We start from the raw sequence: 26,766 nt of genomic DNA on the forward strand, positions 1-26,766 counted from the left end.
ACCGTGGCATAACGCATATATCCCGACTGGAATCTAATTCGAATAAAATGAATCAGAATGAAAAGAGGGAAGAAAAAAAAAATAAGAGTTAACGGAGAGCAGAAACAGCAGAAATCCCCCAACCTTTACACACTCAACGCAACACACTTGTGTCACGTAGCAAAAATAGTATATATCGGACACACTCTAAAAGGTAAAGTGTATAAAGTTATTTTCGTGTCCGCAAATAGTGTATAACAAGAATTTAATCCATAAATGAGGTGATAACTTATGTATTTTGCTTGGCTTTTTTCTTCTTCGAACTACTCAATTCCACCACATTTTCAAGGCTCTTTGTCACACCTTCTTTTTGCGCGCCCACCTCAAAGGGTAAAATGCGCGAGAGAGTTTTTTCAATTTAAGTGACAATATTCGAAATGAGATTATTTATTTAATTCAGAGTCGCCACTTGGGAAAGGTTTGGTTTTTGGTGTCCCAAGTCACCGGTTTATCTTGAATCCCAAATCGAGGAAAATATTCGACTTTCCAAATGAAGTCTGTAAACCAGAAATTCTAAGTAAGGAATTCTGTTGACCCGAGGGAAGGTGTTAGGCACCATCGAATCCCGTGGTTCTAGCACGGTCGCTTAAATTGTTATAATGGCTTAAATATCTGATTTAAATACATATTGTGACTTATGTGCTTTTATTAAGTTTAAACCGCTTTTATTATTATCATTTATTTTTTATAGAATTGCAACGTCGTGAAAATGCATCTCGAACCACGTCACAATCAATGCACCCGTAGTTGTTAACACATTTCGACTCCGTTGAGATTTGAATTTGGGTCACATAAATGCGCACCCGAATTTAAGAATGTAATTTAATTAAGTCGCGCCTAAAGAGTCTAACACGTTATTATCTTTGGGAAAGGCAGTGAAATTCACTAAACAGTCCATCCCAAATTCTAAGTATTTATTATGATCAATTATTGAGGGCCCCGCAATTTGCATTTTTATTTGGTGAGGCTCGTCTCATTATTTTTTAAAAGGATAATCTTAGCATGACTACATTTTCTATTTTTTGTTTTCTAAAATAAATGAAGATAAGGTCCTACTTTATTTACATACTTTCGAGTTATTATGGTTAAGTTTCAAAAGTGAGTTGTTTAAGGAGTTTGCATGGCAACGCATAGAACATTCTACATACAGACAGTAAAAGAAGGAAAAGACTACATTAAATTACAACTTCAAATCTTTCTCATTTGTTTGCATTCATGCCTCGAGTGGCTTACAAGATGAACCAGTGTATCAGTTTGTGTACCTGGTATTTGGGAAAGCAAGGAAAGAAGATGAAGATCAGTAGAAGCAGCAGTAGTGTAAATACACAGCAACAACAGCAACCCAACAACAACAAATTCGAATCAGATTCAAGGCCTAGAAAACTTTGAGGAAAAACCGAACAACTCAATAGAATAAACCCAAAAGTTTGTAAGCAAGCTAAACAGCAACAAACCACGCGTGTATTAAACCCGAGACTAAACTCGCTTCTCCCTTTGTTTTTTTTTTTTGTTTTTTTTTAACTCTCTAACACTCTTGGGATTTTCGGAATGTCTTCCTCTCTCAAATTAATACTCAAAAATCTTTCAAGTTTAGTCTAAGTTTTTTCTCTCAAGTCTTAGTCTTTTTTTGTTCAAGTCCTAATGACTCCATTTATAGCAAGACTCTTGTCTTGAATCCCCAACCCCAAATATTCCCTCAATTACATGCTTTGTCCCCACTACTTAATATTTTCTTTATTTTAAACCCTTGCCCCTCATGCCTACATGTTTTGTCCCTCACTACATTAAATAAATATATCAACCCCAACCCATTACATCTTGTCCTCCATGCCTAACATAAACAATTACAATATTCCCCCCCCCCCCACTACATTATGTCTTGTCCCCTACTATATTAAACAATTATATTAACTCCACCCCATTACATCTTGTCCCCCATGCTTAACATAAAAAATTATTCAAAATGTTCAATTCTAAAACTACCCCTCCGACCTTATTGCAATTACCATTTTACCCCTGAACGTACTGCAATTTACCAAACTACCCCATCAGCTATAACCAATTCACCTAATCAATCTCAACCAAAATATAGCAAATATGACCAATTTCTAAACAAATTCAACAACAAATCACATGAACACAAATTGAACAACATCAAATTAATGTGAATAAATTAACCATATTGGGAACCAATCCTGGTTAACTTAGACCAAAAATGAATGAGCAAAAAAGACAACAATATTAACAACAAAGATACATGATTCAAACTAAATCAACAAGTCAAAAACCAAAACAAACTCAAATTAAATTACTGGATGAACTTCAAACAAAGAATAAACATGCATTAAAATCTATTTTAAACAACAAAACATGACGGATTCAAACAACAACAAAACGATTTAACAATTTCTGAAAAAATACATAACAACACATGAAACAAACTGAAGAAATAATTAATTAAACTTCAATTTGAATCTAACAACATTAAACTAACAATTTCACATGAACAAACTGAAAAATTAACAAAACAATGAACACGAACAAAACAAAAATCAAACACTTAACGATTTTAGATTTGAGAATATCAAAAACAAAACACGGACAAAAGTGAAACTCAAAATCCACTAATCGGATCGAAACGACGAACAACGACTGACCAACGACAAACTCGAACTAGGTACGGACTGTTTTGACGACCCCAACCAAAACTCGAACAAACGACGACGAAGACGATCCTAAGAAGCAACTGAAGGAGGTGAAGCAGAAAACATAACCATGGCAGCGATGAAGCAGTAGCGGTGGGAATTGGTTTTGAACGTGATGGACGACGGGGCAGCAGCAACGCAGCTGAAGCAGGCTGGGAAACGACTGAAGAAGATGAAGCACAGTCTTGAAGCAGCCATAGATGTCGAGCTCAAGCTCGAGCTTGACGAAGAACGAAGAAGATGAAGCAGAAACAGAACGGCTTGGCCATGGAAGTCGCTGCTGGTGGAGCTCGACGGAGCAGCAGCAGCAACACTGCTGGAGCAGCCATGGCTGCTCGTCGTAGCTGGACGCGGGCAGCAGCAGCGACGAGGAAGCAACAGCGACGAGGAAGCAGCAGCGACGAGGGTCGTTTGGACGCGACGACGATAGTGGAGCTGCTGGGAGACATTGCTGCTCGTTCATGGCTGCTTGGGGCTGTTTGAGGTCGTCCATGGGTGGACGTGGTGGAGAAGACGACGAAGAAAAAGGCAGGGTGCTAGGGTGCTGTTCGTCGAGGAAGGCAGCCATGGGAGCTCGAGCTCGAGCTCGACGACGAAGAAGAAAGCAACCTGTTTGGCTTTTGGTTTGGAGCTGTGTGTGTGTGTGTTTGTGTCGAAGAACATGATGCAAGGGCAGCCATGGATGGGGCGTGAGGAAGCTTTGGAGAAGATGGAGAGAAAAGAGGGGGGCAGACCTCTTTAGGTTTTTTAGGTTTTTTTATTTTGTAAAATGTAAGATAGGGGGGTGTTGGGTATTTGGGTTATGGACTGGGTCGACCCGGTTTGAAATGGACCGGGTCGTAGGGGAAGGTTGGGCATTTTTGGGCTTGTGGTTTACAATTGAAGAAGTGGCCCAATCCGATTTTTCCTTGTATTTTTTCTCTCTTTTCTTCTTTTATTTTTCTAAAACTAAATCCTAAAAATCATTAAATTATTATTAAGTTATAAAAGTGCAAATTAACTCCCAATAACAATTAACGCACAATTAAGTAATAATTAAGCATAAAATTGTACATTTGGACATTAAATGCTAAAAATGCAAAAGATGCCTATTTTTGTAATTTTCAATTTTTGTAAAACAAACTTAATTAGTAAAAATTGTAGAATTAAATCCTACATGCAAAATGCGACATATTTTTGTATTTTTTATTAATTTAACAAATAAACATGCACAGACAAATACAAATAATTATCCAAAAATGTCACAAAAATTCTCAAAATTGCACACCAAGGAAAATTATTTTATTTTGAATTTTTTGGGAGTAATTCTTTCATAGGGCAAAAATCACGTGCTTACAGCTGCCCCTCTTTGCCCGAAGACACGAAGGGTTTTCGTGCAAAGATAAAGTGAGCGATTTTTGCCCATCCGAGTACTCCGTGTGAAGCATTTTTTGAAAAAGATTTAACCGAACCTTTGCTTCAAAGGTTTCCTACATATCCCTGGCTAAAGGGGAATCAGGTTAACGTAGTTCGGGAAATTTCGGTAGCTGGGACTACCATGGGATTGCAATGCTTGTTGTTACTGCTGTTGCTGTTGCCACTACCGCTTTACTGACCTCCTTATTACAACCAAAGGAAATTGAAACTGAACTAACTACTTATGTCTGTCAACCGCTAGTTACAAGATTCCTATCTATAATTCTTTTGCAACTTGATCTTGGGTCTTAGCTGATTCTGCTTGTAGACTTCGATCCGAATCTTGATGCTCGCAAGTTGTAGGCGCTTGTTTATTTCTGCAGTATTGAGTGAAACGCGATTGGCGGAGCTCAGGAATTTGATCCAATTTTTGAGCGACCTGCCCTTTGTTTGTTCCAATATGTGGGAACATCTTCTTTTTTTTGTTCTTTTCTTCTTTTCTTTATTCTGGATTGAGACTCATCCCGTAGGTCGTCTCGATCCATGCACCTCAGGGTCAGACCTGCTGAGACAACAAAACAAACGAACGAATTTTTTCTGCCCCAGTTTCACTAGGAAAATTTCATGAGTTAATTGCCATAATAATCTATAGGATTGATGAGGGGATGGGACAACTCTAGTCTAAAAAGCGCAACTCAGGGATTGGAGCCCTAATGTCGCAAAAGGTAAAAATGCGCAACTCAGGGATTGGAGCCCTAATGCTGGCTAAAGGAAAGTTGCTCAACTCAGGGATTGGAGCCCTAATGCTGGCTAAAGGAAAAACGTTCGACTCAGGGATTGGAACCTTAATGTCGGCTAAACAGGAAAAATGCTCAGTTCAGGGATTGGAGCCCTAATGTTGGCTAACAGAAAAAATGCTCAGTTCAGGGATTGGAGCCCTAATGCTGGCTAAATGGAAAAGTGCTCAACTCAGGGATTGGAGCCCTAATGTCGGCTAACAGAAAAAATGCTCAGTTCAGGGATTGGAGCCCTAATGCTGGCTAACAGAAAAAACGCTCAGTTCAGGGATTGGAGCCCTAATGCTGGCTAAAACAAAATGCTCAACTCAGGGATTGGAGCCCTAGTGTCGGCTAAATGGAAAAGCGCTCAACTCAGGGATTGGAGCCCTAATGTCGGCTAACAGGAAAACGCTCAACTCAGGGATTGGAGCCCTAATGTCGGCTAGCAGAAAAAATGCTCAGTTCAGGGGTTGGAGCCCTAATGTTGGCTAACAAAAAAACGCTCAGTTCAGGGATTGGAGCCCTAATGCTGGCTACAAAAATGCTCAACTCAGGGATTGGAGCCCTAATGTCGGCTAACAGAAAAATGCTCAGTTCAGGGATTGGAGCCCTAATGCTGGCTAAATGGAAAAGTTCTCAACTCAGGGATTGGAGCCCTAATGTCGGCTAACAGAAAAAATGCTCAGTTCAGGGATTGGAGCCCTAATGCTGGCTAACAGAAAAACACTCAGTTCAGGGATTGGAGCCCTAATGCTGGCTAAAACAAAATGCTCAACTCAGGGATTGGAGCCCTAGTGTCGGCTAAATGGAAAAGTGCTCAACTCAGGGATTGGAGCCCTAATATCGGCTAGCAGAAAAAATGCTCAGTTCAGGGATTGGAGCCCTAATGCTGGCTAACAGAAAAACGCTCAGTTCAGGGATTGGAGCCCTAATGCTTGCTACAAAAATGCTCAACTCAGGGATTGGAGCCCTAATGTCGGCTAACAGAAAAATGCTCAGTTCAGGGATTGGAGCCCTAATGCTGGTTAAATGGAAAAGTGCTCAACTCAGGGATTGGAGCCCTAATGTCGGCTAACAGAAAAATGCCCAGTTCAGGGATTGGAGCCCTAATGCTGGCTAAATGGAAAAGTGCTCAACTCAGGGATTGGAGCCCTAATGTCGGCTTAACAGAAAAATGCTCAGTTCAGGGATTAGAGCCCTAATGCTGGCTAAATAGAAAAGCGCTCAACTCAGGGATTGGAGCCCTAATGTCGGCTTAACAGAAAAAAGCTCAACTCAGGGGTTGGAGCCCTAATGTTAGGAGGATTTCCAGGTTATGCCGGAAAAATGACCGGGTTATGCCGGGAGAAAAGGAAAAAAGGGCTTCTGGGTTATGCCAGGGAGCTTCAAGGGTTATGCCGTGAAGAAAAGAGGTCCTCGGGTTATGCCGGAAAAGGGCAAGAGTCCTCGGGTTATGCCGGGGAAGTCATCGGGTTATGCCGGAAAAGGGAAAGAGTCCTTGGGTTATGCTGGGGAAGTCATCGGGTTATGCCGAAAAAGAGTCCTCGGGTTATGCCGGGGAAGTCATCAGGTTATGCCGAAAAAGGGAAAGAGTCATCGGGTTATGCCGGGGAAGTCATCGGGTTATACCGAAAAAGGAAAAGAGTCCTCGGGTTATGCCGGGGATTTGGATAGAAAAAGCTCCTTGGGTTATGCCAGGGAGATCCGTGGTTTATACCGGGATAGTTGAGGAATGAGGTCCTATGCTACCATGATTTGTTTTTCTTTTGGGATTTTCATTTTTATTTCTTGTCTTCTTTCTTTTCTTTGGTTTTCCTTTTTTATTTCCTTTTATTTATCAAAATGCATGAAAGAATTCTGGGGAAACTTCCTTTTGGTCGTTTTCTTGCTGTAAAGCTGTTTCAATGCTCGCACATTTCATTTCTTTTTGGGCTACACCTGCTTCTTGCACGGTTGCTTTGGATCGCACCTGTCTCAATTTTCCTAAACAAAGAAAAATTGTCAGTTTGAAAATGGTGGTTGGTTCGGTGGCCTTGATCGTTCCAATTGCTTGGTCTCGGCCTAATTCCTGTTGAGAAACTCTGCCATTGATTGGATTCACAGGCGACCCCTTTTAAACTGATCAGACTCGCATTTCCGGATTTTGTGATGATTTGCCCGTGTAAGGCTTTGGTTCTTTCATCCCATTCTGCTTGGGGATTCTTTACGAGGCCAACTCAGTGGGGATTTTTATTAGGGAGACTCTGTGGGGATTTGTACAAGGCAGACTCGTTGGGGATTTGCTGGGGCAGACTCTTTGGGGGATTGTACAAGGGGAGACTCTGTGGGGATTTTTACAAAGGGAGACCCTGTGGGGATTTGTACAAAGGGAGACCCTGTGGGGATTTGCCGTTTTTTTTTTTTTTTTTTTGGGTGCATTAGGGAATTTTTTATCCTCAAACCTAACTGCAATGGCTAGTCGCGTGGGACTTAACCTTTCCAACTTTATTTTGCCTTTGTAGGCCTTTCTTTTCTGTCTTTTTTCTTCCAACTTCAATTTTAGAGCATTTGGGGGTACCTTGGTTTCTTCAACTTCGCTGAGGCGATTAGCCACGTGAAACTCAACCCTTTCAACTTCAATTGCCTTTATAAGCGCTTTAATTTGATTTTCTCCTTCCAAGAGTTTTGATTCCTGAGCATCGGCTGCCATGGCCAGTCGAGGTCGTCTTGATGCACCTGCTGAGGCTGGGTGCCTTTTGCACATTAGCGTGTATCAAATGAAAGCCCTGTAAATCAGTCTTGCCATCCTTTCTTTGTCTTGGTTTTGGAAGAGTGTTAGACTAAAAGGATCCAAAAGAGAAACAAATAATTGAATGGAGAATGAGTTTAAAACTAGAAGTGTCCCTTTCGGGGAAAGTAGAGAAGGACTTATCTGGAGTACATGCGGACTTCAATGAACATGACATGCCTTTTGGACTGGATGCCTGACCTGTGTAAACCGTCCGACTCTCAAAAATTCATCACTATTTTGCCTTGAATACCGAGGAACCTTGCCAGGACTTTGTTGATGCTGATGGCTGTGAGGATCTTATTTTCGATCATGGGCGCCTTTTGTGGGTTTTCACGAGCTGGCATTTTTCATTTTATTTCTTACCATCTCCTTATAGTGCCCGTGTGGGTGTTCACTAACAAGACTTCTCATTTTGATTTTCTCTGCATACCGTCGCCTTACGGTGCCCGTGTGGGTTTTCACCAATAAGACTCTCTCATTTTATTCTTCTCATTTTGTTGTATCAGATCCAAATAACTCCATCCTCCCATTTTGAACCAATTTGCCGATTGATCAGAAGGACTTGAACAAGGTTTGGGGTGAAAAGAATTTGGATTGAACTACAACTTTGAAACCCTTTGGGCGGGATCATTGCCGAACCATTATAACTTCTGCCCCAGTTTCACTTTTGGGGGACTTCTTGGATTTTTGTTTTGGTGTGACTTAACCCCAAGGAGAGATTGCCTACGTATCCTTTCGGAATCAAGTCAAACGTAGTTCAGGCAACTTTTGTTTTTGGATTTTTTTTTGTTTTTCTGATTTACTTTGTTTTTCACTTCCCTTCCCTTTTTTTCATTTTCATTATCTTTTTTTTGTATATATATTTTCTTATTTTTCCAATTCTTTCTTCTTCTTTTTTTCATTTCAATTTCTTTTTTTTCATTTTATTTTCAATAATATTTTCAGGTTCCAAAGGGGGTAATCAAAGAAGAGTAACCTGCTCAAATGGGTTTGCAAAGGGTTGATAGTGTTTGGGTAGCGAGAATGAAAGCCTTCGTCATCTCAACCGAAAAAGATTTTATTATATAAAGGATCCAACATAGTACCTTTTGACTGCATTTGCATTGACAGTTATTTCAAGGACATTTCCTTCGATGTGTCCCAAGTACAACACACTCTTTTTGGCAGTACTCTTGTTGTAATGTATGGACCTTTCCAATTTCGGGAATCAATTTTCCTTCAGTTGTTCCAACTCTTTGTCTTGTTTCCTTAAGCTATTCTTCATTGCGACCCAATTCTTGATTCATTATTTCGAGGTCTGACAGAGTTTTAAGATCCGGGCATGAAGTCCGCAAGCATGTCATATTATTGAAATCTGCATTTAACAGAACTAAAAGAGAATGAGAAAATTGACAAGATTTTAAGAAAAGAGACATTCCGGGAAAATGAAATATCAATTTCATTTGATTTTTTTTTTGATTTTTTTGATTTTTTTTAATTTTTGAAGGTAGAAGGGTTTACATCGGAAAGTAAGACAATAAAGTAAAACATCTGGATCACACCCCTGAGACAATCCAGATGCAGAAAGGATAGCAAGACTGGCTACCGAGACTCCCGTCTGATGGGGAACTTTCAGGCTTGACAATCGTTTTTTTGGCTTTTCTTCTATCTCGGCAATGGCTGCAATAGCCTTCAGTGCCGGATCAAATTCCTCAGCTTCACAGATCATTCCGTCTATTGGCCCATTTGTGAGAGTAGGCAGGGGAATGTTCATTGTCACACCTCCTTTTTCCGTACCCGAGAGGGTACAAGAGAGTTTTTTCCAATTAAAGGACAATCGAAACGGGATTTATTTATTTATTTCAGAGTCGCCACTTGGGAGATTTAGGGTGTCCCAAGTCACCAATTTAATCCCGAATCGAGGAAAAGAATGACTCTATATTACAGTCTGCGTACCAGAAATCTGGATAAGGAATTCTGTTAACCCGGGAGAAGGTGTTAGGCATTCCCGAGTTCCGTGGTTCTAGCACGGTCGCTCAACTGTCATATTCGGCTTGATTATCTGATTTTATACAAATGTGAACTTATGTGCAAATTTTATCTTTTTACCGCTTTCATAATTATTATTTTACGAGAATTGCAACGTCGTGAAAACATATCTCGAACCACATTACATCAATGCACCCGTGGTTATTGACATATCTCGACTCGATTGAGATTTGGATTTGGGTCACATAAATGTGCACCCGAGTTAAGGAAAATAAATTATTAAAGGCGCGCCTAAAGCAACTAGCGTATAGTCATTTTGGGAAGACTGTAAAATTCGCTAAACGGCCTGTCCCGAATTCTAAGTATTTTAATATATACATTTAGAGGGCCCCGCAGCTTGTGCATTTTTGTTTGTCGAGGCTCGTCTCATCCATTATTTTAAAAAAAAAATTTACAACGTCATGGAAGTGCATCTCAGACCACGTCACAATCAATGTACCCGTGATTAGAGACACATTTCGATTCCGTTGAGATTTGGATCTGGGTCACATAAATGTGCACCCGAGTTTAAAGAGATAACGTTATTAAATACGCGCCTAAAGTGACTAGCGTATCATTATTTTAGGAAGGCCGTGGAATTTTGCTAAACGGTCCATCCCGAAGTCTATGCAATTTTAAAGCAAATATTTACCGAGGGCCCCGCGATTTTTGTATTTTTCGGCGAGGCTCATCTCATTTTTATTTTTAAGGATAAACCTACAGTGACTACATTTTTTCTATTAAGTTTGTCTCTAAAACAAAAGAAAATACCTCAATTAATTACATGCGGAAAAGATGTAACTTATTAGTTATTAGTTTACGGTTAATGCGAATGGAAAATTGCGATCGAGTTTGTTCAAAGAAAAACTACTTTCATTCTATATTCTTTTATTCAATAATACTAGAACATGAGATTGACACACCATAATATCAAAACAGATTAACTATTTTTCGAGTAATTTAAACTAACATTATTATATGAAGAAGTTATACATATGTAACCTTATTACTCATTAATCAATCAACTACATTTTTATACAAAGAGAGGAAAATTAATATTCAAACACAAATCTAAACAGGAGGAATTCAACAGAAACAAAGCCTGATTAATATTTCATTTTTTCGCTTCAAGCCAAGAGTGTACAAATGTGTACCTGGAAATGGCAGTACAAGAAGAAAAGAAGTAGGAGAGTAGTATGTAACACAGCAACATACAGCAGCAGAAAGCCCAACACAGTAGCTTCAACACCTCAGTCCAGAAATCCCAGCAACACGGAGAAAACTAGTAAAAATGGAGAAGATAAATAGTGCGGAAATCTCTCTTTATTTTTTCTTTCTAGATTTGAACTCTCTATGGTGTTCTTCCACTCTCAATATTTCAGAAAATTTGTTTCTATCTTTTTTACTCTCTCCAAAATGAATTCTGTCCCTGTATATTCTGTGTATCCAGAGTGTATATCGAGTGTATACTGCTCTCTCCGCCCCCTCTTTTCTTCTTCTCTCTATCTAGTTTTTCCTCTTTTTTTCCCCTCCCTTCTTCCTAAATTTTCTCTTCTATTTATAGCAAAATTTTCGAAATTTTCAGATTTGTTTTTTATTATTTTATTATTTTTTAATTAAAAGAAATCCCACTTACAAATTGCTTTTATTTTTTTAGAAAAAGAAATCCCACCTTTATTTACTTTTATTTTTAAAATTTCAACTTTAATTACTTTATCTTATTTAAAATCTGACTTTTTATTTTTTTAAAAGAGAATCTCACTTTATTTAACTTTTCTTTAAAAAACAAACCACTATCTTTTCTTTATCTTTCAAAAATGCTACTTTCAATTACTTTAAATTTTTTTAAATTTTCAGATACCTTTATATTTATTTTTTAATTCCAACCTTCTTTTACTTTTAAATTTTTTAAAAATTTCCACAAAACTTTTTATTTTTTTAAATTTTCTACATTCTTTTACTTTTTTTTAAAAAAAAAAGAAGAGAATTTCACCTATTTTTACTTTTATATTTTTTTATTCAATACTTCCCTTTTTCTTATTTTTTTTAAATCATTCCCGAAATTATTATATATATTTTGTTTTTTAAAAAATAAAAATAAAAATAAAATATTTTCGGATTTTTTATATATATATAAAAAACTATTAATAGTGATAATTCACCTTTTAATTTTTTATTTTTTTGGTTTTGTTTTGTGTTGGACAAAAATGAAGAAGGGGTGTTGGGTTAATGGAGCGGACCGGGTCGACCCGTTTTGAAGTGGACCGGGTCATGGGGAAAGTTGGGCAATTATTTGGGCCTGTGGTTTGAAATTGAAGAAGTGGCCCAATCCGATTTTTCTTTGTATTTTTGTTCTTTTTTCTTCTTTTATTTTTCTAAAACTAAATTATAAAAGTACTTAAATTATTATTTAGAACTAAATTAAGTTATAAAAGCGCAAATTAACTTCCAATAACAATTAACGCAGAATTAAGTAATAATTAAGCATAAAATTGTTCATTTGGACATTAAATGCTAAAAATGCAAAAGATGCCTATTTTTGTAATTTTTAATTTTTGTAAACAAATTTAATTACTAACAATTGTAGAATTAAATCCTACATGCAAAATGCTACATATTTTGTATTTTTTATTAATTTAACAAATAAACATGCATAGACAAACATACAAATAGTTACACAAAATATCACAAAATATCACAAAAATTGCACACCAAGAAAAATTATTTTATTCTTGAATTTTTTGGGAGTAATTCTCATATAGGGCAAAAATCACGTGCTTACATTCATCATATTAGGAACCTTTTCGTCCTGGAGAACGATTCTTTCAGCTTCAATTTTGTCTTCATCTGCCATTTTGAGGGTCCAATGATCAACAGTCCTTTATACCGTGTCCCACTGCTCTAGAGTGGTATTCACATCTAGTATCAGCTCGATGCGGGGAGGGGGGACTCAGTGTTTGCCGATTTGGGGCCACTGGCTGCAGCAGATTTCGCCTGACTAGCTTTTGGAACAAGCTTTAGTATGATTCACCAATAGGGGTGAACTGATTCCTTTTGAAAGACTCTATTGGGTGAGGATTGTATTGAGGAACATTTGATTGGGGACTATATGGAGCTTGGTAAGGATGGACATTTCTGGGAGGTGGAGCTCAGTTTTGTGTATAATGTTGTGGCCGCGTGCAAGGCTGCTCATCACCGCATACCAACAAAACCAATCACCTGAACAGAACCTGGCTAATTTACTCGCACGCACAACCTTGTTAGTTTTGAGGCATTTAACATATAGAAAATCGCACGATGGGATGCAATGCACCTAAACAGTTAAACGTTTTTACCATGTGTTTGAACGGGTTGCATGTTTCATCCCGGCCTTAAACTAGCCCTCTTCACTATGAACCTCTTTTCTTTTATTCTTGCCTCTCTTTAACCACTCTTGATCTTGTTTTTGCCATTTTTTTTTGCACTCTTTTTTTTTGTTTTTTTTTTATTTTTGTCACTCTTTTTCCTTCTTTTTTTCACTATTTTTTTCTTTTCTCTTTTTCACTCAATTTTCTTTCTCCTTTTCTTTCAGTTTATTTTTTCACTCAATTTATTTTATAGCTATGATCGAATCCGATGGAGATTGCCTACGTATCATGACCCCGCATGAATCAGATCTTGCGTAGTTCGGGACTAACAAGTGCAAAAATAAAGAAACAAGTGTTCATTTTGCATTGTGCTCATCCTGCACATTTATTAAAGTGATTTAAGCAAAAATGATTTGACTCAAAAATGATTTGACTATATTTTAGAAAGAAAGATCTGATTTTCGAACACGGCCTTTCAGCACTTCGGGGATGAAGATTTTAAGGCTGTGAGGGTCAACCGATCAAAACTCTAAAAGATGATCGAAAGTGGCCGTTTATGCAAAGTCAGCCTTCCGCTGTCCCTTTCGGGAGCATTTGGCTGTTTTTGACAAAAACAACATCACTTGACTTATTTATGACTCTTTTTTTCAAAATGGTGACCCGACATTGGGAACATGGCCTCGCAGAGCCTCGGGGACGAGGATCCTAAGGCCATTGGGCAATTTGGTCAGAATTTTAAAAAATGACCAAAAATGGCTGTTTGTGCAAAGTCAGCCTTCCGCCGTCCCTTTCGGGAACATTTGGCTGTTTTTGACAAAAACAACATCACTTGATTTATTTATCACTCTTTTTTTCAGAATGGTGACCCGACATTGGGAACATGGCCTCGCAGAGCCTCGGGGACGAGGATCCTAAGGCCATTGGGTAATTTGGTCAGAATTTTAAAAAATGACCAAAAATGGCTGTTTGTGCAAAGTCAGCCTTCCGCCGTCCCTTTCGGGAACATTCGGCTATTCTTGACAAAACGGCATCACCTGACTCATAAATTAAAATTCTGACATTTTGGCTATTTCTGAAAAAGGGGAGGTTGGACCCGATGAGGGTTGCCTATGTATCTCACACCCTGTGAGAATCAAACCGGCGTAGTTCGGACGATCGTGAATAGAGTAAGTAAACTAACTTTTTTTTTTTTTGGAATAATTTTTTTTTAAAAAAAATGCTTTTAAAAGAATAAAGGTTTTTTTTTTGGATTTTTGTTTCTTTTGGATTTTACTAAAAACAATGCTTTAAAAGTAGAAAAGGATATATTTTTTGGATTTTTGAACTTGACTCTATTTTTTATTTGAAAGAAAGACTTCTAAAAAAACAATTCCTTTTCTTTTGATTGGAACTTTGAGAATTTTTAAAAGTAAAAAAAAGAAAATATTTTTGTTTGAATTTTCATTTGTTCTCTCTTTTTCTAAATAAGAAAGAAAATATTTTCTTTGGATTTTGGCTGTCGTCTCTTAATTTTCGAAAGAGGCACTTTTAAGAAAATATTTTGGATTTTCGAGTTTATTTTTTTTTTAAATTTACAAAAGTACTTCTAAAGAAAAATGAAAATATTTTTGGACTTTAATTTTTTAATTCTATGATATTTACGAAAGAAAGACTTTTAAAGAAGGAAAGTCATTAAAAGAATGAATATATATATATATATATATATATATATATATATATATATATATATATATATATATATATATATATATATATTCTCTTTATTCTGATTTGTTTTTATTTTATGGAAAATTACTTCAAAATAAAAGAAACACGTATTTTGGATTTTGATTTTTTATTTCTTTTATTATTATTTTTTTCTTTTATTTCTTTTTCCGTATGAAATACTTCAGAAAGAAGGAAACTACCCTATTTTTTTTGAGTTTTAAAAACTTTTTTTTTTTTTGAATTTTCTAAGGAAAGTTTTCTAAAGAAGGAACTAATGAAAAATATTTTTGGATTTTTTGAAAATTGGGGTCGGAACCGATGAGGTTTGCCTACGTATCTCACATCCGGTGAGAATCAGAACCGCGTAGTTCGGTACAAACAGGAGTAGAGGAAATAAACTAAACCCCTTCTGAATACAATCTTTTAAAGAAAATGAGAAAATATTTTTTCTGGATTTTTATATTTTTTTTTGTTTTTTTTTTATTTTTGAAAAGAGATGAAGTCTAAAGAAATATTTTTTCTTTGAACTTTTTTTTTTTACCTTTTTTTTTGAAATCTCGAAAAATCTTTTAAGGAAGTATTTGGACTATTAGTCTGAATTTATAAAAGAGATACTACAAAAGAAACAACATTTTTTTTTTTTGAATTTTGAATTTTCCCTTCTTTTTTTACTTTTAAATAAATATATATATATATATTTTGGATTTTGAAAGTGAATAAAAGGTTTTTTTTATATATGTTTTTTTCATAAATCAAACTAAAAGACAAATTTTGTTTTATTTTTTATTTTCTTTTTTTTTTTAATTTTTTTTTAGAAATCGGTCAGCATGCAGATCCGAAGCAAATAAATGCGCAAAACAAACGGGATGCAGTAGGATGGTCTTTTCATTTCAGGTTGCCTGTCCTAGACGGACCCAACCCCTGTGTTGAGTCCCCTATGTCAAATGCAACATGATGCAAATAAGCGTTCCTACTAGGGATCCGGCATGAAGTTTTGTTATACTAGGTTTATAACCTGGGTATATGTTCTAGACTGTGTACCCGAGCGGACAACTCGAGTCGAGGAGGGGGCTACGTACTGGGGACCCGCGAGATCGTCCGGCTTTGTAACTTGTCCGGCCTCTTTCTTATTTCAGGTATTGACACTAACAGAATAGGGAGTCTCGACCAGCGAGCTTCTCCCCGGAGGTAAGAAGAGAAGGGTGTCGGCACAGTTTATATACAGTTCAGATAATATCAAAACGGTAACAGACAACATTTAGCACGTTATGCCAAAACATGTAATAAAGATCAGATAATAAAGCCAAATATAACAATTATTCTAAGCTCGAATTCTTGAACCCTGAACCAAAGGTTCTGGGTTAATTCCCCAGCAGAGTCGCCAGAGCTGTCACACCTCCTTTTTGCGCGCCCACCTCAAAGGGTAAAATGCGCGAGGGAGTTTTTTCAATTTAAGTGACAATATTCGAAATGAGATTATTTATTTAATTCAGAGTCGCCACTTGGGAAAGGTTTGGCTTTTGGTGTCCCAAGTCACCGGTTTATCTTGAATCCCAAATCGAGGATAATAATCGACTTTCCAAATGAAGTCTGCGAACCAAAAATTCTAAGTAAGGAATTCTGTTGACCCGAGGGAAGGTGTTAGGCACCCTCGAATCCCGTGGTTCTAGCACGGTCGCTTAAATTGTTATAATGGCTAAATATCTGATTTAAATACATGTTGTGACTTATGTGCTTTTATTAAGTTTAAACCGCTTTTATTATTATCATTTATTTTTTATAGAATTGCAACGTCGTGAAAATGCATCTCGAACCACGTCACAATCAATGCACCCGTAGTTGTTAACACATTTCGACTCCGTTGAGATTTGGATTTGGGTCACATAAATGTGCACCCGAATTTAAGAATATAATTTAATTAAGTCGCGCCTAAAGAGTCTAACGCGTTTTTATCTTTGGGGAAGGCAGTGAAATTCACTAAACAGTCCATCCCAAATTCTAAGTATTTATTATGATCAATTATTGAGGGCCCCGCAATTTGCATTTTTATTTGGCGAGGCTCGTCTCATTATTTTTTAAAAGGATAATCTTAGCATGACTACATTTTCTATTTTTTGTTTTCTAAAATAAATGAAGATAAGGTCCTACTTTATTTACATACTTTCGAGTTATTATGGTTAAGTTTCAAAAGTGAGTTGTTTAAGGAGTTTGCATGACAACGCATAGAACATTCTACATACAGACAGTAAAAGAAGGAAAAGACTACATTAAATTACAACTTCAAATCTTTCTCATTTGTTTGCATTCATGCCTCGAGTGACTTACAAGATGAACCAGTGTATCAGTTTGTGTACCTGGTATTTGGGAAAGCAAGGAAAGAAAATGAAGATCATTAGAAGCAGCAGTAGTGTAAATACACATCAACAACAGCAACCCAACAGCAACAAATTCGAATCAGATTCAAGGCCCAGAAAACTTTGAGGAAAAACCGAACAACTCAATAGAATAAACCCAAAAGTTTGTAAGCAAGCTAAACAACAACAAACCACGCGTGTATTAAACCCAAGACTAAACTCGCTTCTCCCTTTGTTTTTTTTTTTTGTTTTTTTTAACTCTCTAACACTCTTGGGATTTTCGGAATGTCTTCCTCTCTCAAATTAATACTCAAAAATCTTTCAAGTTCAGTCTAAGTTTTTTCTCTCAAGTCTTAGTCTTTTTTTGTTCAAGTCCTAATGACTCCATTTATAACAAGACTCTTGTCTTGAATCCCCAACCCCAAATATTCCCTCAATTGCATGCTTTGTCCCCACTACTTAATATTTTCTTTATTTTAAACCCTTGTCCCCCATGCCTACATGCTTTGTCCCCCACTACATTAAATAAATATATCAACCCCAACCCATTACATCTTGTCCCCCATGCCTAACATAAACAATTACAATATTCCCCCCACTACATTATGTCTTGTCCCCCACTATATGAAACAATTATATTAACCCCACCCCATTACATCTTGTCCCCCATGCTTAACATAAAGAATTATTCAAAATGTTCAATTCCAAAACTACCCCTCCGACCTTATTGCAATTACCATTTTACCCCTGAACGTACTGCAATTTACCAAACTACCCCATCAGCTATAACCAATTCACCTAATCAATCTCAACCAAAATATAACAAATATGACCAATTTCTAAACAAATTCAACAACAAATCACATGAACACAAATTGAACAACATCAAATTAATGTGAATAAATTAACCATATTGGGAACCAATCCTGGTTAACTTAGACCAAAAATGAATGAGCAAAAAAGACAACAATATTAACAACAAAGATACATGATTCAAACTAAATCAACAAGTCAAAAACCAAAACAAACTCAAATTAAATTACTGAATGAACTTCAAACAAAGAATAAACATGCATTAAAATCTATTTTAAACAACAAAACATGACGGATTCAAACAACAACAAAACGATTTAACAATTTCTGAAAAAATACATAACAACACATGAAACAAACTGAAGAAATAATTAATTAAACTTCAATTTGAATCTAACAACATTAAACTAACAATTTCACATGAACAAACTGAAAAATTAACAAAACAATGAACACGAACAAAACAAAAATCAAACACTTAACGATTTTAGATTTGAGAATATCAAAAACAAAACACGGACAAAAGTGAAACTCAAAATCCACTAATCGGATCGAAACGACGAACAACGACTGACCAACGACGAACTCGAACTAGGTACGGAATGTTTTGACGACCCCAACCAAAACTCGAACAAACGACGACGAAGACGGTCCTAAGAAGCAACTGAAGGAGGTGAAGCAGAAGACATAACCATGGCAGCGATGAAGCAGTAGCGGTGGGAATTGGTTTTGAACGTGATGGACGACGGGGCAGCAGCAACGCAGCTAAAGCAGGCTGGGAAACGACTGAAGAAGATGAAGCACAGTCTTGAAGCAGCCATAGATGTCGAGCTCAAGCTCGAGCTTGACGAAGAACGAAGAAGATGAAGCAGAAACAGAAGCGACTTGGCCATGGCAGTCGCTGCTGGTGGAGCTCGACGGAGCAGCAGCAACAACACTGCTGGAGCAGCCATGGCTGCTCGTCGTAGCTGGACGCGGGCAGCAGTAGCGACGAGGAAGCAGCAACGACGAGGAAGCAACAACGACGAGGGTCGTTTGGACGCGACGACGATGGTGGAGCTGCTGGGAGACATTGCTGCTCGTTCATGGCTGCTTGGGGCTGTTTGAGGTCGTCCATGACTGGACGTGGTGGAGAAGACGACGAAGAAAAAGGCAAGGTGCTAGGGTGCTGTTCGTCGAGGAAGGCAGCCATGGGAGCTCGAGCTCGAGCTCGACGACGACGAAGAAAGCAGCCTGTTTGGCTTTTGGTTTGGAGCTGTGTGTGTGTGTGTTTGTGTCGAAGAAGATGATGCAAGGGCAGCCATGGATGGGGCGTGAGGAAGCTTTGGAGAAGATGGAGAGAAAAGGGGGGGGCGGATCTCTTTAGGTTTTTTAGGTTTTTTTTGTTTTGTAAAATGTAAGATAGGGAGGTGTTGGGTATTTGGGTTATGGACTGGGTCGACCCGGTTTGAAATGGACCGGGTCGACCCAGTTTGAAATGGACCGGGTCGTAGGGGAAGGTTGGGCATTTTTGGGCTTGTGGTTTACAATTGAAGAAGTGGCCCAATCCGATTTTTCCTTGTATTTTTGCTCTCTTTTCTTCTTTTATTTTTCTAAAACTAAGTCCTAAAAATCCTTAAATTATTATTAAGTTATAAAAGTGCAAATTAACTCCCAATAACAATTAACGCACAATTAAGTAATAATTAAGCATAAAATTGTACATTTGGACATTAAATGCTAAAAATGCAAAAGATGCCTATTTTTGTAATTTTCAATTTTTGTAAAACAAACTTAATTAGTAAAAATTGTAGAATTAAATCCTACATGCAAAATGCGACATATTTTTATATTTTTTATTAATTTAACAAATAAACATGCACAGACAAATACAAATAATTATCCAAAAATGTCACAAAAATTCTCAAAATTGCATACCAAGGAAAATCATTTTATTTTAAATTTTTTGGGAGTAATTTTTTCATAGGGCAAAAATCACGTGCTCACACTGTTATCCCAACTTATTTCTCTTAACATACGCTTAAATAGAAAAGGTGGTGACAAACAGCAAGGAAAAGGTTTTTTCAGATGGTAGAGCACTCGTATAGAAATATCCCCCACAAAGCCACAAACGCCTTTTTAACTCTAGCGTTGTGAACTTGCATGTCCCAAACTCAGATAAAGAATGACAGTTGCCATAATTTGACAATCAATGTAAATTAACTAACTTATAAAAATTCTCATAATACACAATGAATACTGCCTGTCATCTGATATCATTTTCCTTGTTTTTTGCAAAACCAACCAACGGCAACTGATACCCCTTGGAACAAGGAATTATACGCCCAACATACAAGAATCTACCAGGGAGAGAAATCATTAAAAAGCCAATGACGAGCAAATAAGGAAAAAAATAGAACAGACAATTCTCTCATTTAGCAGTTGTCCCTTAGCAACAGGTTAACTTAACCAGTCAAATAGTCGATATGCAAGCCGGCCCAGCTCCACCTTTACCAAAAAACAAAAGTAAGGCAGATTCAAGTTAAGAGCATGTTGTCAGTCTTTGACACCCCTATTTTGATAAACAGTCACTTTGATCATTTTACAGCTGCACCTTAGAAATAGGCAGTTCAAGATTCATGAGGTCCTAATCAATTACATAAACTTATGAAGCTCAGGGTACAAAAGCGAATGCTAGAATGATCACAAGGATTTCAAAATTAGTAGTCTTTTGCTTCGAAAACCAGATTGTTACACAGACCACCTTCCTCAACCTTTCCCCAGTAATAGTCTATTGAGTCAACTGCAGCACCTTAAACAAAATATAATGTGATTGCAGATTTGGATACACAATTATGACCAGCACAGCTTTTCTCCTGATCAAACAGTCCGCAGTGGAGGAGACACCAGTATTACACCATCTCCACGAACAAATAGGAAAGGGACGGTCCGTCTCGTCGTCTAAAACACAATCAAGAGAACCAGGTCAGCTGATTTTGCAATCATCAGTGTGCAGAAATATTGGAAATAATTCCTCCCCAACTAACCTTAACAGACAAAGAGCAACTCTTGCAAAAAGCAATCCAAAATAAACACATTCCGCTACAAGTGCAATATGTGTGTGGGTGGGGGGGGGGGGAGTCAAATTTCAAAGTGCATAACTTTTCACTTAACAGTATGTGATGCTCTGCCTTTTACCGGAAATTATGTACATGTACGAAGATCAAGTTTGTGTTAAGACAAAAAGAGGTTACTGCCGCTTCAATTAGATCAAATTAGATACATCACTCAATTTTCATGCAACGTAACTACAAAAGAATTAAGTATCATGGCATTGTTTGATTCTGAAGAAAGATTAAATAATTCCAGGTCTTTGTATTTTGTCTAAGAGTAGAAAACTTCTTGGAACTTCAGGATTAGAAAGGAGCTAAATCAGGCTGAGAACTACGTTAGTCAGACCCTTAAAATCACCTGGAACACCCTGGGGAGTGGGGTCCAAGATGACCTGATATGCTGTGGTTGAGATCCGCTTCTGAGATACACACATAGGTGCCTCTCTAGCCTTTTCAGGCATGATCAATTACCATAAATATATCGGCTTATACCCCAGAAGGTTAGAATGGAGAGAACACAAGAGGATAACTTAAACTTGTTTTAATCCTAAATGCCTAGAACAAGTATGCGAAAAGAGACAATTCTACTCCAAACATTTAACTCCCAAAATAAAGCTAATTTAATCATCAGCCTTGTAGATTAGTGCATAACGGGAACTGCATTTACTTGTTATCAATAGCCTTACACCAACTCTCAGTTGGTATCCTTGTATCCATATTAAGGGACCTAGGCAAATCAATTGCCTCAACATGCATTCTTACTTTACTTACCCGAGTTCATATAACATAGGAAAAGCAACATAGTTTTCCATCAACTATAACTCATCACGCATAAAGCAATAAAGGGCAACCCGGTGCATTAAGCTCCCACTATGCGCAGGGTTCGGGGAAGGGCCGAAGCACAAGGGTCTATTATACGCAACCTTACCCTACATTTCTGCAAGAGGTTGTTTCCATGGCTCGAACCCATGACCTCCTGGTCACATGGCATCAACTTTACCAGTTACGCCAAGGCTCCCCTTCATCAGGCAGAAAACAATGCTTAGTGAAAATGTCATATTTTACTTTAGATAATCGGCTTCCTCCACTACTAAATTAGGTTTCTACTTCATCAGGTACACAGAGAATATAACCCGAGCTCAAAAATGGGTACCCGCAACATTTGAGACCCTAAAGACATTGTTAGCATGACCTTCCGATTAAAGAGCTACCCAATACTTGCACAATATTATCTCTACTCAGAAATAGCAAATTATTGCACTCATAGATTCCTCTTTCTCAAGTATAACTGTAGCATAACATTAGAACCCAAAGATAACCCCTAGTTAAAGAAATACTATCACGTCTTTCAAGACCAAAAGGATTTCATGTCAGAAGTCTTTTTAGCCACCTGGTGCATGTTTCGAAACTCGGTGGATAATGGGTGCATCCAAATACCAGGCCTTTGTTTGGCATGATTCGAACACATGATGTTCGCCTAAGCTACACTTTACTACTAAATCAATGGTTTCATGTGCTCTGATTCATTATTTGGGAGCACTACCGAAGTGTTTCAAAGGTCTGGTTTACTGTTATATCGGGAGTTACTCCACGTACTGCTTGACGTAAAACAGGTAGTGAATTTGTTGTCTTTTGTAGCTCTGGGAACTTGCTTCATTTTCATGAAGAGCTTTGTGAAGTCGCCAAACATATCACTTTACTACTAGACCAAAGCCCCCACTCCAGGAGGGGGGGGGGGTGTTGGGTTACTAGTACATATAATCCACTTTACAAACATCTTACAACAGAGGGTCTTGCTAACTTGAACAATGTATTGCAATGACCAGAAAAAGGAGAAAGAGATATATCTCAAGTTCGAAAACTAAAGAGTAGATATAGAAATATTAAGCGTACCCGCACTATCTCTTCATATGTTTCATCATCAATCTCGACTGTGGTCACAATTTCTTCAACATCACCAAGAATCATATTAAGATGCTGATCATAAGCCTGGAAAGGAAAACCCATGAGCGCTTAGTGTCACCGCACAGCTTTTCTCACTAATGATTTTACGGAATTGGAAAACTCAAAAGTCGTGTGATGCCAGTGAAATTAAACAAGAAGTAAAAGAGAAAAGAAAACATCTAAAAATATTAAAGCAGATAAATAACAAGATGATCCGCAAAAAATAACATAATCCAGTAATTTCCAGCAACATCATGTAATTGTTTTCAGCATTACTAATAATGCAACTATGTTACAACTGTCTTATTTTCCTAATCCAGACTATGTGACCAGGTAACCAAATATTTGCAGAAATAGGCAAACAAGAAAAGCAACCACCAGTTTACATGCAGGTAAAATGTTTCATATAATGTCTGTGCAAATCAGGGAATTAATGTACTGCAACTGCAAGTAGTTTTCAATGAGACACATCATTGCTTATTCCCTCTCCCAAGGTTCTTCGTCAACAATTCCTCGTTTAACCCACCTTGAAATTTGAATGCTAACATTTGGAAAAGATGCCTCTACACATTGCTTGGATAATAGTCTAGTTTTACTTTCACAGATAACGTCTCGTTTCTGCCTCTATTGCTTTCCTATTGTTCTTACTTTTCAGACATCTTATTTTTCATGAGATAATGAAAAATAAAATACCAATCCATTTCCCATGTTTGTATTACCTGCTTGAATAATGATAGTGCATTAGTATCTTTAAACACCCCCTTTCCTATTTTTATGGGTTAGCTCATATTATTATTTATTATATTCTTCTATATCAATCTAGAATTTTTGCACCGCTATATTCGTTAAGAGCCGACCCCAACTAGCTTGGGATTGAGGCGTAGTTGTAGTTGTTGCTACTATAATCTTTAGGACTACATAAGCAACATGAAAATTCAGTAGGTTTTTAGGAAAAATAAGCATACGCTTTGATTTATATGTTTGTGCTCCCTCTACAATTACTAGTATGTGCTAATGCGCAATAATTTGCACCAGATGCGGCTATATAAATAATGTAAATATTATCCATCTAATTGAAAAAAAATACGTTATACAAATGAGCCCGAACATAGGGTAAAAAAGTAGAAAACAAAGAAACAGCATAAACCCTAGAATAAGAAGCAAAAGGGCTAAAGGTACATCATAGGCTAGCTAGAAAAATCGTAAGAATCCACCAACTTGCATACATATATAGCTAAATATGACTATTCAACCAGATAAATTATCACCAAGAAAGATAGAGGAAACATGGGCAATAAAAATTGGAAAAGGAAGAAAAAAAAAGGAGAGGAAAAAGTTAAAAATACATGAAGTTTGCCGCGGAGTTCTCTGTCGGAACGGAGTTTAACGTAGATTCTCTCGTCAAGACTGAGCCTTATGAGATCCAATGGCTCCTTCACTGCACTCTCCTCTTCACTTCCCATTGCGCTCTCTCTCTCTCTCTGGAAATTCAAACGCGACTATTTGATATTATTAGCCAAAGGTTTATGTTATAATGAAGTTGGGAGGGTTAGTCGTGGTGGTTAAGAGGCGCAGGTCCAAAGGTAGGCCCATCTAATAGGCTCGGCCCAAAGGGAAGTGCACCGTTAGCCACTAATAAAATATGTATTTATTTTTAAACTACGGTTTAAAATGTCTTTAGTCTTTAGCCACTATTTTAATAAATTTTACCCACCCGGACGAAAATACCCTTTTGCTCATAAAGTTCAGGACCAAGTGTCTTTAACTTATGAGCTTGTTATTGTAAGTTGAGGACTACTTGTCCTTAACTTTTGAACTTGTAACTCTAAGTTCAGGACTACATGTCCTTAATTTTTGAACTTGGAACTCGAAATTCAGGACTACTTGTCCTTAATTTCTGTGCTTGTAACTCTAAGTCAAGGACTATCTGTCCTTAATTTATGTGCTTGTAACTCTAAGTTAAGGATCAAGTATCCTTAATTTTTGAACTTCTAACTCTAAGTTCAAGACCAAGTGTCCTTAACTTATGAGCTTGTTACTATAAGTTCAGGACAATCTGTCCTTAATTTATGAGCTTGTAAGTCTAAGTTAAGGACTACCTGTCCTTAGTTTTTGAGCTTGTAACTCTAAGTTCAGGACTACATGTTGTCGCGCCCCCTTTTTCCTCGCGGAGTCCGAGCTTCGACATTCATTGGGAACAACTCATTTCCTTTTGGGAATTGGGTATTTGAATTTGAAGAGTCGCCACCTAACGGATTTAAGGTGCGTTAGGCACCTAAAGCAAGTAACTCATAAACCGGTTTACATTACTAGAGATTGTGTAAGGGCTCGAAATAACCTTGAGGGGAAGGTGTTAGGCACCCCTCGCGGTCCACAACGGTGAGTCCCGGCCAAACTCAATTATGTGAATTAGTCATTTAACACACAGCAATCTAAGCACACATATAAGATAAAGAAAATTTTGACAGATAAGTAGTTTGAGCACATATGTACGATAAAGGAATTTTAGCAAATAAGCAGTCTAAGCACACATATGTAAATAAGATGAGGGAAGTCTTAGGTTTCTTAGCCTATAGGATCACATCTGTATAATACCCGATAAGCCTTCCTCAACTAGAGGGGTTACACGTGACATTGGCGCACATGTCATCATATCCTTTACTACCCAATTACCATCCCCTTGGCCATATCCTAAAGCGTTCTAGCAACCTTAAGATGTATCCTATGCGTGCACTACCCGTCCCTTTACTTATATAGTCCTGAAGGTGTTTAGGACTTCTAGTTAAGGTGGATCTAGACTCTCCTACAGTAATTAAAAGGAGAAAACTCTAGGCGACAAGCAAAACACATAGGACTGGACCAATAATAGAACAGTTAAAAGGCTCACATTTTACCTCCACAAATAGAGCAAGTAAGTGCATGTCTCAGACAACAGATTTTAGATATTTCCGAAAGGCCTTAGAACAGGATATCTAGGGAAGCATGACAAACGAAGGATATGCAGTATTGAGTTAAGGCAAAGTGTTAAAGACCAGTTTGCCTACTAAAATTTTTAGAACCTGTTGAATCTGGGCAGTCATAAGCAAATCATAGGTTTAAAGTTTTTATTAGACATTGATTACCTATAAGCTTGCCTAGGCAGGGCTCTATAATACCCTATAAACATATTGCCTAAATGCAATCAGAATTCTGGAATCAGTTTAAAACAAATTGAATTTATTAAGTCCTATAGGCATGTTGGTCTAGGTGTTGAACGTTACAGAGCTGGTTTTCATACATTTAATCCAAGAACATGATATCTAGATATTGGAATTGCTTTTAAACAGAATAGTTACTGATTTATGCGATGTAGACATGGTTTTAAAGCGAATGCAATAACAGTCCTAAAGCAGGATCTCTAATGCACATGACAAATGGACATTTGGTTAAGCAGGATTATAGCAATAATTTAATAACAGAATTTCTAGGTGATCATGATTATGCAGAAGCAGAATTGCATGACAAATGAGATGATGAGCCTATAACATATTTTCTAGTATGCCAAATAATCCTAAAGCATGGTTTCTAAAGCAAGTAAATATAATAAACCTAAGGCATGATTTCTAATGCAAATAAACATAATAAACCTAAATGCATGATTTCTACCCGATTTCCCTCACAAAAATCGTATAAGACTTCCCTTCCCTTTTACTAATTGCCCCAATATCTGTTTACAAGGATTATTATTACAGACCATAAATAAATTACATAATGAATAAAAGCTATACTATAGGCAGCCTGAAATAGGCCCAAAGCGAACCTGGAAATACCAGGC

At 37.3% G+C, this 26,766-nt stretch overlaps 1 protein-coding gene across 1 annotated transcript; it reads right to left on the reverse strand.

The window, feature by feature from the left end:
• Positions 1 to 20,448: 20,448 nt before the first annotated feature.
• On the reverse strand, positions 20,449 to 24,466 carry LOC107822166 (sm-like protein LSM3A). Its single transcript, XM_075224969.1, has 3 exons — positions 24,299 to 24,466; positions 22,902 to 22,997; positions 20,449 to 20,856 (listed from the first exon to the last, which is right to left on the reverse strand). Exons 1-3 carry the CDS (start codon positions 24,413 to 24,415, stop codon positions 20,776 to 20,778), a joined length of 294 nt encoding a protein of 97 aa, XP_075081070.1. The 5' UTR covers positions 24,416 to 24,466; the 3' UTR covers positions 20,449 to 20,775.
• Positions 24,467 to 26,766: the final 2,300 nt, after the last annotated feature.

Source organism: Nicotiana tabacum, chromosome 11, assembly GCF_000715075.1.
Source record: "Nicotiana tabacum cultivar K326 chromosome 11, ASM71507v2, whole genome shotgun sequence".
Classification (NCBI taxonomy): domain Eukaryota; kingdom Viridiplantae; phylum Streptophyta; class Magnoliopsida; order Solanales; family Solanaceae; genus Nicotiana; species Nicotiana tabacum.